Raw genomic sequence first — 19,290 nt, 5'->3', positions numbered from 1 at the left:
GGAGAGCCTATTTAGGCGCGGGTTAGCCCACGGTTTATGTGCCGTGTTCTGACCTTTTAAAAAACGTTATAAAACGTGTTGAAAATGGGTATTTGAACCCGGTTTGATTTGAAGGGGTCGTTTAGACCGCATTTGTTGATTTGAAGAACTAGACTCGAATAATCATCATTATTTCGATAATATTCGGTGTCGGGTTCGATTTGACAAACTTGACATGAATAGTTTTGAAAATGATTATGGACTAATTGTTTTAAGTCCGTTTGAATGTTATTAGTCAATACTCATCATCATACCCGGGTTAAAATCCGGCATGGTATGCAAAACCAAGGATGACTTTATGTTGGTGACTAATATGTTTGTTTGAAAATGTAAAGAAATGAAATAGAAGGCTTTAAAATACCTTCTAAATGTCATTAACCAAATATTATCACCGAAACACGGATTTAACCGTCATGGTATGAGGAACCAAGGGTGAAAAATGCTTTATGGTTAAAACATGTAAAATAAAATAACAATGGTTCGAAAATACTTGAAATGGTGAAAACCGATTACAAATATGAAAAATGGATTAAAGGAAATAACGAGAACAAACACGGTTGATCTCTGGTCTGAATACCCCATTTAGGCGCGGGCTAGTTGGCGACCTAAGGGGCTTCTGCCTCAGACCAAAAATCAGTTTTGGCTCATTTATTCCATGTTTTGGTTCATGTTATGCATGTTTTAGCATGTTATAGTCATGAAACAAATGAAAACACAATAAAAGAGGATTTTTACACCCTCATACTTACATGTTTGGTTATGGCGAGTGACCGACGTAAGTGTAATAACTCGTTTGATCGGAAAAAACTCGGTTTAAAACCGTTCTGGTAAGTAAAAAGAGTGTTTTAAGCTTTAGTGATGGTGTAGTGGTCGAAATGGTCGGTCAAGTGATTTAATGCACGATGACGGTACCAAACAATGTGTAAGGCTCGTGTTCACGATCGGTAGGTCGTAAATACGCGTCGGGTTGTGACTTAAGAAGTCGAGTCGAGAATTTTAAGGGAGAAAAGAGGGGGCGGACACTCTCGTAAGTCTCAAATGGGTGGCATTTGAGGGGTATTTATAGGAGAATGAGTGGTTGTGTGAGTTTTGAGCGACGTGGCCACTTGGGCTGCTCAAAGAGGCGCGAGCCACGTCGCGGTTCTTCGAGTTGTGTTGTGTTGTCACTTTCACAACAAACGCAATCATGATTTGCTCTATCCTAGGTTTTGTAGTCACATGTTTGGTACTTGACCAACATGAATCCGGGAAAACTTAAGGTAGAAGGGTTTAAATGTTTTGTTTTTGGTGGTTGACTCGGTTTGACTCGTTGTTGGAGTCGGGATTAGAATTTTTGAGTCGGTTTTTGGTCCGATGTCGGTTTTGACTCTAGTTAGTGTCATTGTGACCCCGTCATCGTGTATTAAACACTCCAGGTATTTTTGAAATGTTTTGAGATGTTTTATTTTCGAAATCGTTTTAAGTTTTCCGGCGTAAAGTTGTACACAAACTGTCGATCAAACGCCGCGATTCCAAAGCATGTTATAGTCCGATAATCATCGGGTGTTTGTTGGAGTCTCAGCATATACTGGGTATCTACACATCCTTGATGAGCAACTCATATGTATAGTCTATGTTCTCATGCTTGACCTATTGGAATTTGTGGATCAAATTGCTCATATCAAGAAGGTGGCTTCCTTTAACCGATTTGTAAGTGTTATATTTGTTGAATTCTGGGTTAAAGTGCTTCGCCAATCTTCTCACCAAGCCTCCATTAACAATGAAAGCCGTGCCATCTTTCCCATTCTCAATATCCAACCATCTCTTGATCAATAGTTGAAGAATATTGTACTCACTTTTGGGCTTCTCACCAACATTAAAAAAGGACTCAAGGTAAACAAAGTCTAATTTCCTCAAGTGATTGGCTTCTTTTCTAGCAATCAAAGTGTTAGCCACGAACTTGTGCCAATACCTTGTACCCGGATGATGAATGTACATGGTATGACACTCCTTGAAAGTAGTGAACTCACGACCGGAGATGGCTTGCCAAAGTGGTTTGGCATCAAACTCTAAAGGTTTCTTGTTGAATAGGTCATGGTTCTTAAGCCCAAACACTTTACCAAAATCACTTTTATGTATTGTTCTAGTCTTGTTTTCGAGGCGGAATTCGACACAATCTCGAGTCTCAATTCTATAATCCCTTAAGGAACTAATGAATTCCATTGTCAAAGAGGGGTATGTTAACTCATCCATTTCAAAGAGGGTTGATAACCCCATAGGCTCGAAGAATGCTTTTGTTTGCTCAACAACACCCAATTTACACAAAGCATCTTGACATACAAATTTACTAGCTAGAATCCTTTTTTGGCTAGGGATTCGAATGTAAGCCTATGTTTATCGAATAAGAAAGTTACCTCCGGATAATTCTTCAATTGTTTCACCTCCAGGATAGAAGTAGTAGCTTCCTCAATAGCATTGACTGTTGACGGGGCTTGCTCCCTTTGTTGAACCAAGACCAATGCCCTTGATGCAAGAGCTTGTTGTCTCTTGGATAAAATTGGTCTCTTTGTTGCCTTGTTGGCTCCTTGGGTCCTTTCCATGGTTATTTTCCTTTTAAATTAGTATCGACAAACCAAGTTTATGCTTGAATGCTCCTTTCTTCTTCAAGTTTCAATTGAATGCCCAATCAATTTAGGGATTTCGGATTTTCGCCCAACCCTAGATAAATTGATTGATTTTGTGAAGAAATTGTTGTTTGAATGGTCTTATTGTTGATAAAGGAGTGATTTGTTTTTTATTTGAGTAAGTTTGGACTTGAATGTGGTGAATTTGGATGAGAAAATGGTGTTTTTGGATGAGGGGATTGAAGGTTGAAGTGAGGGAAGTTATTGTGTTTATGTTTGAATAAAGGAAATGAAATGAAGAAGAGGGGTGAGTCTCGTGTTTTGTCGATGTAGCAGGTAGGGACGGGCGGATTGGAGAGGAGACGGGCGGATTTTCATCCAGTGAAAAATTAAAAATCTGCTTGGCTCTGGAGACGGGCGTCTTGAGGATAAGACAGGCGGATTTTTGCCTGGCTCGCTTGTCTTGAGCTTGGGACAGACAGATTGTCATCTAGTGCAAAATTTAACAATTTAAAGCTCTTTCAGAACCCACGACTTGAGCTGAGGTCGAGCGACCTGGGTAGTGGGACGCTCGAGCTGGTGTCGGGTCGGGCAAATTCTTCTCCAGTGTAAAATTTCACTTTGTGCCTCTTTCCCAGTCCTCACGAGCTCAGGTCTGCTCGTAGGGATATTTGTCCCGCATCACTTATTCTTCTTTTCTTTGTCATTTCTTCTTGGGTAGCATTACAAAGGCTTGATTAGCCTAGGCATGTGCTTCCCCACACTTGATCATCAAGCACTACACATTCAACAAAGATTTAAATCCCTCCCTCACATGCTCTCTTGTCACACAAGTTAATCAACAAAGCATCTAAAGTGCATTGCAAAAATCGAAGAATGTACAAGTTAAAAGAAATGCAAGTTAAAGGGTTAGAATATTTACAAGTTGTGGTGTAAGGAGGACTCCACCAAACTCTCCATCTTTTGAGAGGTGTCAAGGGGGGAAAGCCAAGGCGGTTTTGATGTTGCTCAACACCTTGTAAAAGTAGTCAAAGGCTTGTTCATTTTCATTATAAATGTCTTGCATAGACCCTTGCACATTATTGTCTTCATTGTTGTAATCCGAGTCAAAGTGTTGACAAGGATCCATCAAGCCTTGGTCTAGAGTAATAGCATTCCCAATGCAGGGATTAACCAATCTCTCAAATTCATTGTCCCATAGACCATACACTTCATTTGCTTTTTCCCTTACGTTGGGTGGATCATGAGTTGCAAGAGCAACTCTCCTTCTTTGTTATCATGGCCAATGAGGCCTCCTTCTATACCTGTCATGGGTGAGCTTTACAAGCTCTCATTCTTGTTGTGAAAATTCCATGCTCTCCGAATAGAGCCATTTCAACATCATCAATATCTTTCTTCCAATTGGGCGGTGTGTCTTTGCCCTTCTCTTTGAGATTTCTTTCTTTCCCTTGTTCTTTGAATGAAGATTCCATCTTCTTCTTGTCATCCTCCCGAGTATAGTGATCAACCATAAAGCATGGCTCAAACAAGTTGGGAGCTCTCATAGTCTTATCAAGATTGAAGGTGATTGTTTTATCACCTACTTCAAGGTTGAGCTCTCCATGTTTCACATTGATCACCGCTCCGGTGGTATGTAGGAATGGTCTTCCTAGAATGATTGGAATGATGGAATCATCCTCCATATCAACAATGATAAATTCCACCGGTATGAAAAACTTTCCAACTCTCACGGATACATCTTACCATACCCCTAGTGGTTTCTTTGTTGAACGATCCGCCATTTGTAAGGTCATGTTGGTGCACTTGACCTCTCCAACTCCTAGTATTTCACATAACGAATATGGCATGACACTCACACTTGCACCTAGATGAGCTCCGTGGTAAGGATATATTTCATGTATTTTTCATAGGCCGGAATATGGTTGAAGTAATACTACGGTTTTATGTGTCTGAGGGTACTCTATCGAGTAAGTTGGATTTTAAGCAAAACAGTAATCTGCCTGTAGGGTACTCGATCGAGTAAACTTAGCACTCGATCGAGTAAGGGTCACTCAATCGAGTAAGTGACATACTCGATCGAGTAAGTTGGTTTATGGGTGATTGGCGATGGGTTTGTTAATAATTCGGATTAATATATATTAAGTTCCGTCATATTTCTTTAAACACTTTTACAAAACCTAAATCACAGTCAAGAGAAGTTTCAAGTTACGTTGTCTTGTCCCTTCGCATTATTAGCAAATCCTGAAGCTAGAGGTGTCGGTTTTCATCATTATTTACACCTTTGTGATCCTTGTATTGTGGGTAAGTTCTACATATCATTTTTATATCATTTGGTTAATGTTGGTTAAACCCTAATTTGGGGATTTAGGGTTTTTTGTGATTATGTAGTTACGGTAGTGATAATATGTATATATGTATAGGAGGAGGCTTTGTTGAGGAGAGATTCTGAGTAGCTGCTTAGATCGTCTGATTTCGTGTTACTTTTAAGGTAGGGTTTCTCTACTCAGTATTAGTTACATGATGTGTGTGGTGGTTGTATTGTGGTTATTGATTAATTATATTGGTGTTGATTGTAACGGTTGTTGGTTTATATTATTGATTGTTGTTGTATAACTGTCTGTGATATTCGGGGCGCGTCCCTAGTTGAGTGGAGTCACTTATGGGAGTGGCTTCACGCCCTTGGTTCGCCCTCTGTGGAACCCGCCACATGAAGGGATGTGCACATTAAGGAAATTTTGGTTTATCGCTCAGTGGTTGATGAGCGGGTATTTGGTGGGTATGGCTGCGGTCCCCCACTGGCGGTGTGGAGTACTTGTTGCGATGGGTACTCTGGCAGGACTACACACTTTAGTGTGTAGTCAATTGTGTGGAGATTGATTATGGAGTTTGGAGGATTGTTGTGTTGTTGAGCTGTTTGTGTACTTGTTTTATTGTGGCTTTGTGTTGTGTAATTAGTATTGACCCCGTTTAAATGTTTTAAAAACTGTGGTGATCGATTCAGGGATGGTGACCAGTTATTGAGCAGGTATGATATGACGCATATGGGATAGCTGGGTTGAGTCATCACGTGGCTGTTAGAAGAGTCTTCCGCTGTGTCAGACGATGTCTTATAGTTTTGACAATTTTGCTAGTAGACATTTTTGGGAACTTTGTATTTCAGTTACCAGTTTTGGTTTTGACATGTAATCACTTAAACCGTATTTACTTTTAAAGTATGTTTCTTTTTTGTCTTATGAATATCATTGCCTCGGGTAACCGAGATGGTGACGTTTTCATACCTTAAGTGATCCTGGTAAGGCACTTGGAGTATGGGGGTTTCACAAAGTGGTATCAGAGCGACGATCCTAAAACCCGTAACCAATGAACCTAATGAACATAGGGAGTCAAATTAAAATGAACCCGGGGTAGAAGTTGTAGGAGCAAATGCAAAGGCTTGGAAGACGTCCTAAAGTCTCGAACTCGCCCTACAATTTTGAACCGGTCACATGGGGTGCGTGTCGGATGTTGGAAAATGTGTCCTCAACAATAGTGCGATCACATGATTTAATATCATAATTAAATCTCATACTAAGAATACGTGAGGGATAATTCTTTATATAGTCAACAGATCGTCATTAATTGGTAATGATTGGCTAACTAGAGTTTGACATTACTGTCGTATGACGGTGGTGGTCAGTTGATCCCTTTAGGTCACACCTATAGGATGAGGCCCAAATAGATATTTAATTAATTGTATGCGATACAGATTGATTAATTTCTTAATTATGGGAGTGCGATTTTACGTCTTATTGTAATGTGATTAAATAACATTTAATTTAGTAATTAAGTGTTAAATTACTAAATTAGTTGAGGTATTATATAAGTTTTGAGGTAGAGGTAGTTAGTTATTTAAAATTACAAGAAGTTGTAATTTTAACTAACTAGTAATTAAATGACCCATTATATGTTGATATAATGGTAGTATACTACTCAAAAAGTGGAGTGTATATTATATTATTAATTGTAATATTTAAGTGTTAAATGATTACATTAATAATTAATTATGTAAGATAGTTAAACATATGACTTATAAGCATTTGTGGGACAAATGACAAAAGCCAAAAATGGACCAAAATGGGTCCATATTTGCGGCCAAATAAGAGAGCAAAAGATGCTCCTTTTGTCTTTTGTTTATTTTGGTTAGAGTGTGATAATGACTTGTCATATGAACTTTAATCATGCTAATTCTTACACTACTCTACCTACATTATACAAATGAGTAAAAACAAAAGAGAAAAGATTTCCCACATGCATAAGGGGCACCGGTTTTTGCTCCTTAAGTAGAGCATTTGTTGCTCAATTTTTCCCACTTGGTTTTTACTTGTTTATCCACTTATTTTCCCTCTCATGCAAATTGCTAAAAACTCTCTCAAATACTAATACTCTCCAACTATTACTAGAGGTAGTAATAATAGAAATATTAGTAATATTAAGGTAACATTTCTACTACATATCTAGTTAATATAAGTAGGAATTTTTGGGACTAAACTTGGGTGCAACTTATTGGAGTGTCTTATATACTTGGGGTCTTAGGAGGATCATCCATCATATTAAGCTCAAGAACAAGTGAAGGAAGGTGACCTTACTTGTGCCCATATTTTCGAACCAACAACCAATGTAAGGGACATTGTTTTTCTTATAAATGTCTTATTTTGTTATGCATGCACTAGATCTAAAGAACAAATAATTAATGAGTTAATTAGTTCATTATTAGAGGAGTCTAATAATAGGTATATGAACCTAACAAGTGGTATCGGAGCATAAGGATGTTGCATGCGTAGTCGGTTATTGTTTTTCCGAGTTAAAAAGTTAACATATAAAACTAAAAATTTGTGATTTATAAGTATAAGCCACGAAATCACCATGCATGTTATATATTCTGGTCCTAAAATTTTTTTAGGTCATTTTTATGATTTATGGAAATTTATTGCTCATTTTAATGATTTTTGGTCGTTTTATTACATTTTTATGACTAAAATGGGAATTAAAATGCTAAAAATAGTTAAACTAAGTTTATGACCTTGAAACTTTTATATGATCTCACATGCATATTTTACAAGTTGTGTGTAAAATCTCGTATTAATTGGATTAATATTGCATGATTTATGATTTTTATGAGATAAAAATGGATTAAAATAGGTCAAATGGTTAAAAATAGTTATACTTCGAATTGGGCCATGGAATTTTAATATGTTGTCACATGCATAATTTACAGAGTTTATGCATATTTCGAGATTAAATTATCTCATTTAGCATGATTTATGAATTTTTAGAGTAAAAATGGCATAAATAGTGACTATTTTAGCATAAATAGCTAAAACGATTTGCATGGCATGACAAAATTATTTTAGGTTTCATAAATATCCCACTTATCAGATCTAAAGTTTTAAAATTAATGGGAATAATTTTTGGATACTTTAGATGTTTTATTAGATAAAACCGATAAATTGCAACTATATTTTCTCAAAATAATTCGAAAAATTTAACCATGATATTTGACATTATGAGTGTCATGGAATTATTCCAGAATGTTCAAAAATTTAAAATTCTAATTTTTAAATTTTTATAATTTAATTTGGATTTATTTCATAAATAATATGATTTTAAGGTAAAAAATGAGCATAAAATTAAATCAAGTTGAATTATTGTCAAAAATTGAGTGATGGCTAATTTTTGAGTCCTAAAAGGTGTTAGGATAATTAACTTGAGCTTATATTTGATTTAAGTGTTAATTAGTGATTTTAAAAGGTTATTATTACGCATTTCCTTAAAACTGGGTTATATATACGACATAAGTTAAATAGGGTGATTTGGCACATCATTTGGCATGATAGGTACATATTATAATGCTGCATATTTCAATTGTTGAATTTCTTTTATTTATATAATTTTGAATTATGTAATTTTATCTTAGTATGACCTTAGTTTAATCAATATTACCCGTAATGAAAGGGAATATTGATTCGGTTGTAATTTAATATGATCTCGTATCACTTTTATTTTTACTAGTTTTTCCATTTTACAATGTATATTAGGAATAGCTTTGTATTTTTATTATTATTTGTAATTATGGAGTATCTTCAAAGACGGTGCCATTTGGAAAGGTGATCTGACGAAAACGGTGTCTTGGGAGGCGTGTCAATTGAAGATTCAAGGGACCAAAGGAGTTGGTTTCTGAATATGTAATAGATTATTTAATTTTCTATTTTAGGAAGGCCATACTAGGAATTTTATTTATTGCTTTGCATTTCTCTTAATATGTTACATGCATTGCCAAATCGTCATAACAACAACAACATGCATATCATATCGAGTCATCGACCGTGTCAATTATAATTATCGTAGTTCACTGCTTTAGTTCACTTAAAACGTGATAGATAATAAATTGACAAGACCTCTCACATATAATAATTGAGAATTAGCCTTGCCAAAAAGTAGAAACCATGAATCCCAATTTCATAAGGGAGTTGAGCCGACTTTACCGTAATACAAACCTTGTTACGTTGGGTAAGTGGGTGATAAAATGTTATTACATCGAAATTTGGATTGAGCTCAACGGAAGTATTCGTGACCGTAGTCGCATGTGTTCCGGGCTAAAGATGAAAGTTAGAGTAATTTTATCGACCGAGAGTTCTAAAAGTAGAATCGATTAAGAGGTTAATCCACCGAGTTATATTAATAAGGGATGACTCGGCTTACCGTACTCGTATTAATATGAATTTGGATCTCAGAATCATTTATATTGGTTGGGTGGAGGTCACTATATAAATGTTAAAACTTGTTTAAAAATGTTTAGAAGTTTGATTAAAATGACAAATGTTAATATTTCCTTTACCTCTAAATTTGTAGTTGATATATATCACAATGGATCCATCACAAGCAACAACACCAATTACCATTGAGTCGTGTCACATCTTATTCGACGAAATTTGCTCCAACCACCAACTCGATATTATTAGAGAGCTTCATTTTGGGATCCGTTCTGATGCAAACCTCAACTTCATCACTTCCTCCATACCTCCTACAATAACTAGGCCTTGTGTGAATGCGTCTCGGGTAGACCATGTCACTAAGTCTATGAGATCCCTATCTTTGGAAGAGAGGGATGCCGAAGTAAGTGGGAGTTCTAGCAAGCAAGTTCTTGCTACAAAAGGGAAATGGTTCAAGAGGAAGGGAAGGAAAGAGAGAAAATTCAACGATGGTAACAAAAGGACTAGTGGGACTAGTAGAGGAACCAAAGTTGATGATGAATGCCATTATTGTCATGGCATGGGACATTGGATGAGGAATTGCCCCACATATATGGGAAATATAAGAGATGGACTTGTCATTCCACTTGGGGCTAAGAAACGTGGAAAAGCTGAGCAAAGACGATGTTGATCTCCGACTTGGAAATGGAGCTAGGGTAGCGGCCACGTCCAAGGGTACTTATGTACTTGTTCTAGCAAATGGATTTGAATTGTATTTGCATAATTGTTTTTATGTACCTACTCTATCTAAGAACATCATTTCAGTTGCTATGTTAGACATAGAAGGCTTTAATTTTGCCATTAAGAACAATTGTTGTACTATTTCTATAAATGACTTGGTCATAGGCCGAGGCTCATCTATTAATGGCATTTAGGTTCTAGAGACGTCAAATCCAAAGAATGACATCTATAATATACAAACCAAGAAACTCAAATAAAGTGATCCAAATGAGTCGTACATTTGGCATTGTCGATTGGGTCATATCACTGAAAATCGCATTAAGAGATTAGTTTCTAATAACGTGATTAAACTATTTGATTTTCAATCTTATGGTATATGAGAATCATGCCTCCTAGGCAAAATGACTCGTAATCTTTTTAGTGGTAAAGGGACACGAGCTAGTGAACTTTTGGACCTTATACATACCGATGTGTGTGGACCAATGAGTGTCACCGCTAGGGGTAATTATGATTACTTCATTACCTTCACCGATGATTTAAGTAGATATGGGTATATCTACTTAATGAAATATAAGAGTGAAGCCTTTCAGAAATTTAAACAATTTCAGAATGAAGTAGAAAACCAATTGAACAAAAGGATAAAGACACTACGATCGGATCGTGGTGGAGGGTATCTCAGTAATGAATTTCATTCACACTTGAAAGATTGTGGCATTGTGTCACAACTCACTCCACCTGGTACACCACAACTTAATGGTGTAGCTGAGAGGAGAAATCGAACCTTACTACATATGGTTCGATCTCTGATGAGTCTAATCGAGTTACCCGACTCGTTTTGAGTTTTTCCAATCCAAACCGCAATCATCTCATTAAATTATTGTCCATCAAAAGCAACCGAAAAGACACCATAAGAGATGTGGAAAGGAAGGGTTCCTAATATTTCCTACATGAAGATTTGGGGATGTGATGCTTACGTCAAGGTAAAGACCGACAACAAGCTAGCCCCCCGATCCGAAAAATGCACCTTTGTAGGTTATCCTACCAACTCACGAGGCTACTACTTCTACAAACCTCTTAAAAACTTTGTGTTTGTGTCTAATGAGGCTGTCTTCTTAGAAAGTGATTTTATTTCTAAGAGACAGAGTGGGAGAAATTTTGAATTTAATGAAGTTCAAGAGACACAACCCGAAGTAAAGACAAATGGAGAAGCACATGAAGACGTTCCTTCGTCATCTAATTCGGAAGTCATTCCTCAATTGAGGAGGTAGGGTCGATAAATTCACCATCCTGATAGATACGTGGGTCTTATCGTAGAGGGAGTGTAGTTGAACTATAGTCCATAAAGATAGAATGGGAGCATAGTTCAGTGGGAGTTTATCGCACATGCCTTATTGGTTAAAATATTACTTTCGGTTTTATGGAGTCTACATGTGTTGCTTCTAGAAAGCGACGAACCCGCCACCTACAAAGCTCCAATCTCTAGTCCTAATGCAGCTTTATGGCATTAAGCCATGGAATCTGAAATTAGTTCTATGCATGAAAATCAAGTTTGGAACTTAATGAATTTGCCTGAAGGGGTGAGACCTCTTCAATGCAAATGGATCTTCAAAATAAAGAATGGTATAGAAGGACATGATGATGTCTACAAGGCTAGGCTAGTAGCAAAGGGTTTTACCCAACTTCAGGGTCTTCACTATGATGAAACCTTTGCCCATGTAGCCATGCAAAGATCCATTCAGATATTGTTAGCGATTGCCACATTTCATGACTATGAAATATGGTAAATGGATGTAAAGACCGCTTTTCTAAATGGGCATTTAGAAGAGGAGGTGTACATGTTACAACCTAAAGGTTTTGTAGATCCAAAAAATCCTAACAAAGTATGCAAGCTTAAGAGATCCATTTATGGTCTTAAGCAAGCATCTAGAAGCTGGAATCATCGATTCAATCATGTTATAAGAGAAAATGGTTTTACTCGAAGTGTTGAGGAACCATGTTTATACATGAAGTTCAGTGGGAGCAATGTTTTGTTCCTAATATTGTATGTGGATCACATACTACTTATTGGAAATGATATTCCAATTTTATCCTCCATCAAGGAGTATTTTGGAAATTATTTCCAAATGAAGGATTTAGGAGGAGCACAACGCATACTAGGTATCCGGGTCTATAGAGATAGATCCAAAAGGATATTGGCATTGAGTCAAGAATCTTATATTGAAAAGATTCTTTAACGTTTCAGCATGGAAAAGTCCAAGAGAGGCTTAATTCCTATGGGTAGTGGAATCATTTTGAGCAAGTCTCAATCTCTTTCCAAACCCGAAGATGTTGAACGCATAAAGTTGATTCCTTATGCTTCCGCTGTTGGATCAATCATGTATGCCATGATATGCACTCGTCCGGATGTCTCATATGCTTTAAGCATGACTAGTAGATAGAGATGATATGAAATCCCAGGCTGTGAAGAATATCCTTAAGTACTTGCGAAGGACTAAGGATTATATCTTAGTGTTTTGAGGTGACTCCGAGTTATGTGTTAAGGGTTACACAAACTCGAGTTTTCAAACAGATAGAGATGATATGAAATCCCAGGCTGGATTTATATACATGCTCAATGGTGGTGCCATAAGCTGGAGAAGCTTCAAAGAAGTTGTCATTACGAATTCTACTACGGAGGCTGAGTACGTTGCAGCATCAGAAGCGGCCAAGGAAGCCGTGTAGATTAGCCAATTCATGAAAGGGCTAAAGGTAGTTCCCACCGCCAAAGATCCTATCATGATCTTCTATAACAATAGTGGGGTGATCTTTCAAGCTAAAGAACCCAAGTCTAGCAATAAGTCTAGACACGTACTTAAAAAATTCCATGTAATTAGGGATTTCATTGAAAGAAAGGAAGTAGCGATTTGTAAGGTTGGAACGGATGACAACATAGCTGATCCATTGACCAAACCTTTATCGCAAACAAAGCATGACCATCATGTAGTATCCATGGGTCTAAGGCGTATGCTAAATTTATATTAGATTATAAGATATGAAATGAAAAATCTGAGTTTTTGGTTCATATATGATAATTGCATTTGTCGTTTGAGTTTATTTATACAAACTCGTTTATTTATAACCTTGTTCTATCCAAATGGGTTGTAGAGGCAAATTGAACCCCATTAAAGTGAACTGGATTAACATGGTATTAGACCCTAGTTACTTGTATGAGGTGACGTCTCGAAGTGACTAGAGTGTGATGCGATTGATGGCAAGTTCAAGTGCCATAGAGTCATATTGGATGACTAGTCGATCACATAGGCAGACTGTATGGCACACTCTGTCGGGCAGTGACCGCTTATAGAGTTCTGGTAATTCATAAAGCCTAGTCGTGGCATGAGCTACTATAGTATTCTCATGAGTCAATTCTTTTGACTAGAGACTATTCGCCCAAGTTGGCATAATTTTTGCTTAGCTTTGATTTATACTCTACAACTTCGTAAATGAGGTCAAACTGGGTATATTTTGGGTTATGATGAACTGTGGCTGAACAACGAGAATAGTGCGATAGGAATTGTCCACCCCTTGTCAGGGTTGTTTGAAATCTCAAGGCCACTCGAGGAGTAGTTAACTGGAAATGCGTGGCCACGCTCGGAAGGTATTTATGGCAGATAATTCTGGTCAAACAGTTACTCTCCAGATCGAGGAAACCACTCAAGATATGATCAAGTGTAAGTACGACCTGCAAGACACCTTGCATTGAGTGGGAGATTGTAATAGGATAAGAGAATTGGTGACGCACACTTGTCTCGGACAAGTGGGAGATTGTTGGAAAATGCGTCCTCAACAATAGTGCGATCACATGATTTAATATCATAATTAAATCTCATAAAAGAATACGTGAGGGATGATTCTTTATATAGTCAACTAATCATCATTAATTGGTAATGATTGGCTAACTAGAGTTTGACATTACTGTCGTGCGACGGTGGTGGTCAGTTGATCCCTTTAGGTCACACCTATAGGATGAGGCCCAAATAGATATTTAATTAATTGTATACGATACAGATTGATTAATTCCTTAATTATGGGAGTGAGATTTAACGTCTTATTGTAATGTGATTAAATAAGATTTAATTTTGTAATTAAGTGTTAAATTACTAAATTAGTTGAGGTATTATATAAGTTTTGAGGTAGAGGTAAATACTTATTTAAAGTTACAAGAAGTTGTAATTTTAACTAACTAGTAATTAAAAGACCCATTATATGTTGATATAATGGTAGTATACTACTCAAAAAGTGGAGTGTATATTATATTATTAATTGTAATATTTAAGTGTTAAATGATTACATTAATAATTAATTATGTAAGATAGTTAAACATATGACTTATAAGCATTTGTGGGACAAATGACAAAAGACAAAAATGGACCAAAATGGGTCCATATTTCCGGCCAAATAAGAGAGCAAAAGATGCTCCTTTTATCTTTTGTTTATTTTGGTTAGAGTATGATAGTGACTTGTCATATGAACTTTAATAATGCTAATTCTTACACTACTCTACCTACATTATACAAATGAGTAAAAACAAAAGGGAAAAGATTCACCACATGCATAAGGGGCACCGGTTTTTGCTCCTTAAGTAGAGCATTTGTTGCTCAATTTTTCCCACTTGGTTTTTATTTGTTTATCCACTAATTTTCCCTCTCATGCAAATTGATAAAAACTCTATCAAATACTAATACTCTCCAACTATTACTAGAGGTAGTAATAATATAAATATTAGTAATATTAAGGTAACATTTCTACTACATATCTAGTTAATATAAGTAGGAATTTTTGGGATTAATCTTGGATGCAACTTATTGGAGTGTCTTCTATACTTGGAGTCTTAGGAGGATCATCCATCATATTAAGCTCAAGAACAAGTGCAGGATGGTGACCTAACTTGTGCCCATATTTTCGAACCAAAAACCAATGTAAGGGACATTGTTTTTCTTATAAATCTCTTATTTTGTTATGCATGCACTAGATCTAGAGGACAAATAATTAATGAGTTAATTAGTTCACTATTAGAGGAGTCTAATAATAGGTATATAAACCTAACATCGGAATCGTATGTGTTATCTTCTTGTTTGTATGTCTATATAATAACATGTGGTGAATCGGTGGATGTATGAATGTGGGGGATAGGAGGTATGGAATGAAGATGATGATTATGTGATTTGTATATAGGATGAATGAAGGCATGTTGTTTGTTTTATAATGTGGCATGTTAGAAATATGGAAGTAAAGTTGTTTGTTTGAGTATATAAAGGGTTGCGTATGTATATATGTATTTTTATATATATATATATATATATATATATATATATATATATATATATATATATATATATATATATATATATATATATATATATATATATATATATATAGGAGTCAGGGTCGTGTACGAACTAAAGTTCGGTGCGAACTGCATTTAACCGACCCCCTATATAACACACGAAATTCTCAGTTCTTCGTTCCTCTTTCAAACTCCATTAATGCGATAACAAATTCTCATCTTGATTTCTTCGTTTCTCTTTCCGACACCATTGCTGCGCATCAATCAAAATCCATTATTGCACCTCGGAATACAAATTCAAGGTAAGTTTTAATTAAGATTTTGAAACAAATCCAATTTAAAAACTTAGGGTTTGCTTAAAAATTTAACTTGATTAGTTTTTTTATTTAAGATGGTATTTTGTGGTTTTGATTCTAGATTTGTTGGTTCATTAGTTGATTAAAATTATTGTGATCGAAAAATTAGAGTTTCTTTGATGATAAAACCATCTAATTTGGGTAATAATCTAACAAGAACGAATTTTTATTTGGATGGTAATAATTGAAGAAGAAGATTCGGTAATGGCGAAGTCATAGGTAACTCTTGTTGCATGTTCTTTGTATCCAGCAAGTTAAAAATGTGTATGTATGTAGATGTATGAATGTGTCTTCAAATCTTGTTGTTTACATATAATTTGAAGAAGGGAATTATCGTGATACATTATTTTATTATTGCTGCTAATTGTGACCCAAAATAAGTTGCTTTCATTGGTGTGTGTATCTAGGTAGTTGAGGATGTGTTTTGTCAATATTAAAAAATGTATGATTGTAAATTTGCGGGGAGTATTACTTTGATCGACTTAGATATTAAGGCCCTGTTTGGATTTAGAGATTCTGTTTGGATAAAGCGTCGTAGTTGATTTCGGGATCCTGGGTTTTGTTTGTAAGCAACGACTATCAATTATGGTCTAAAATATGTATACAGCCACCTGAAGGTGTGTTTGTAGAAGCACTTAAAACTGTATCTAGCTACCCTTAGATAGCATAGAGGGAATGGGATGAAAATAGTGCAATAAACAAAAGGTAGCAAAGTGTATATAGCTTCACAAATGAGTGTATATAACTACGTAGACGATTGTATGTAACTTGACAAATTAAAATTACGTGTTCCACTACCTAGGATTTTGGGATTATGTTTGATTCCAGAATTCAGTTCTTTTCTTTGATTTTTGCGAGACATTGTAGAAGTTACTAATGTGCAAGCGTCTTCAAGTAATTCAAAAGAAAATCAATTGCTTGTCACTAATGTACCAGGTATTAAATTGTAGCTTCTAATTAAGTAATGTATTGTCTAAGAAGCTTGTGTAGGTGGTAACAGATAAAATTAAAATCATTTCCTTTTGTTTTTTTTTTGATGTTGTAGCCACCCCAGAAGTTGATTTCGATAATCAAATAGTGGGATTGCCAAGATGCTCAGCAGAATTAAAACCAGCATTGTGGATGAAATTTGCAACTTTGGAAGAAGGCATACATTTTTATGAGGAATATGCCAAGGTTTGTGGGTTCCTTACTAGATTAGACTCAACAAAATTAGTTGACGGGATAGTTACACACAAGTGGTGCGTATGTAATAAACAAGGCAAAAGTAATCACAAGGGTACAAAAAGAAAGAGGACCCTTACGCGAATTGGTTGTCAGGCTAAGGTTAGTTTTAGAAGAATTCAAACGGGTGAATACGAGATTTATGATTTTGTTGAGGTTCACTCACATGCTATGAATACGCCAACAACTATGATACATTTGAAACCATGTAGGGATTTAAACTTGGTTCACAAAAAAATGATAATGGATAATGCTCATGTAAACCATGGTCCTGTGCAAACATTTAGGATGTTCAAACAGTATGTGAAGGGATACAAAAATGTGGGTGCTTCTTTACAAGATTTCAAAAAAATTTCAAGGGATGTAAAGAAATACATCAAAGAATATGATGCCCAGATGTTAATAGAGAACTTCATGCAGAAAAAGGCTATGTCTCCATCTTTCTATTTTGACTTTGATGTGGACGATCATAGCAGAATAACTAAAGCTTTTCTGAGCAGATCCAATATCAATTAAAAATTATGCCCTTTTTGGTGATGCTGTTTCTGTTGATGCCACTTATAACTTCAACCAATATAAAATGGTGTTTGTCCCTTTCACGGGTGTTGATAACCATAAGGGTTGCATTACTTTTGCAGCGGGTTTGATACGAAACGAAAATGCAGAATCATTTTCGTGGTTGTTTCAAAATTTTGTAACGGCTATGGGTGATCGCTATCCTATTACTATAATAACTGATCAATGTAGAGGCATCAAAAAAGCTGTTAAGGGTGTGTTTGGTGACAAAACACGCCACCGATTGTGTATGTGGCATATAATGAAGAAGTTGCCTGACAAGGTTGGTCCATCGATTTCCCAAGACACAACTTTTTTGAAGGAAATTAACTCAGTTGTTTGGGATGTAGAAATCACTCCAGAAGATTTTGAATCGAAATGGAATTCGATAATTTCCTCATATGAGCTTTGTGATAACAAGTGGTTGAAGAAAATGTTTAAGCACCGTGCTCTTTGGATTCATGCTTACATTAGAGACACATATTTGGGTGGGATTTTGCGCACAACATCAAGATCGAGTCGAAAATAGCTTCTTTGGAAACTTCACCAACCCACATGTCACACTTGTCGAGTTTTGGATGCGTTTCCAAACAGCAATGGATGCTCAGAGATGGAAATATTCTAAGGTAATGGCTGATGATAAGAATTGTTATCCAAAATTGACAACCCCTCTCCTTTTACAAAAGCAAGCTTCTGAGTTTTACAAAATCATTATATTTTATATTTTCCAAGTAGAAGTCCAAGCAGCATGTTATACTTGTGGCCATTTACCATCACCAAATGCAAGTGGTGCGAATGATAATATTTCAATAATTGATCGTGAGAAAGACAAGGAATACAAAGTTGATTTAAGTGATAATAAGTTCTCTTGTTCTTGTAAGATGTTTGAAAGAATTGGGATACTCTGTAGGCACATTTTATGGGTGTTGAAAGATAGGGGGTTTGATCATATACCTAAAGAGTATTTAGCACTGAGATGGAGCAAATCTGCAACCTCCCACCCTCTTTCTCTTGTTGTTGGAAAAACTGTACTAGGCGATTGTGTGTCAATCGAAAGTCGCGAGAACAATATAAGTGAATTATGGTCGGAGTTATTTAGTGCAGTCTCACTTGTTGAGGATAGTGAGGAACATTCTGATGCGCTATTTCAATTGCTCCGGAGTTTCAATGAAAAGTTGATTATTTCAATTAAGTCGGGAAAGTCAAAAGATAAGAAAGCTGAGATTGAGATGCTTCTTGGGTCAAAAATTCCAATCAAAATTCTTGTTTTACCACCAGAGAAGTGCAAGAATAAGGGATCGGGAAAGAGGATAACATCAAACAAGGAAAAGGCAGTCTTGGAAAATGCAAAGCCTTTGAGAAAATGCCGTGCTTGCGGTGAAATGAGTAACCATGATAGTAGAAATTGCCCGAGTCGACTGCCTTGAAACTGAATTCAGTGGGTTTGTGGTATATGTGGCATTTGTAGATGTCACTCAAAAAAGTCTGTTATGTTTTGTAATGTTATGTACTCACTTAAAAAACCGATTTCAATGGGTTTTTGGTTTATGTAGTTTTTGGAAAGACTGGTTTTGTATTAACTTCCAACTTTTTTTTTATGTACGTTTTTACGCTGTTTTTATACTGACTATGGATTGACGGAGTATAGAGGGGGTTAGTGTATACATTGTATTCAAATAGGGAGGTGGCCTGACTAGAGTGTTTGTAGCTGCGGAAGG

At 36.1% G+C, this 19,290-nt stretch overlaps 2 protein-coding genes across 2 annotated transcripts; both read left to right on the top strand.

Moving 5' to 3' along the window:
• The first annotated feature begins 17,597 nt into the window (after nucleotides 1-17,597).
• On the top strand, nucleotides 17,598-18,101 carry LOC141640964 (protein FAR1-RELATED SEQUENCE 5-like). Its single transcript, XM_074449643.1, has one exon. The coding sequence runs from the start codon at nucleotides 17,598-17,600 to the stop codon at nucleotides 18,099-18,101; it is 504 nt and encodes a 167-aa protein (XP_074305744.1).
• Nucleotides 18,102-18,168: 67 nt separating this feature from the next.
• Nucleotides 18,169-18,999, top strand: LOC141640963 (uncharacterized). The gene has a single exon (XM_074449642.1). The coding sequence runs from the start codon at nucleotides 18,169-18,171 to the stop codon at nucleotides 18,997-18,999; it is 831 nt and encodes a 276-aa protein (XP_074305743.1).
• The last annotated feature ends 291 nt before the right edge of the window (nucleotides 19,000-19,290 follow it).

Source organism: Silene latifolia, chromosome 2 (genome assembly GCF_048544455.1).
Source record: "Silene latifolia isolate original U9 population chromosome 2, ASM4854445v1, whole genome shotgun sequence".
In the NCBI taxonomy this organism is placed as follows: domain Eukaryota; kingdom Viridiplantae; phylum Streptophyta; class Magnoliopsida; order Caryophyllales; family Caryophyllaceae; genus Silene; species Silene latifolia.
This window is presented reverse-complemented; position numbering and strand designations above follow the sequence as displayed.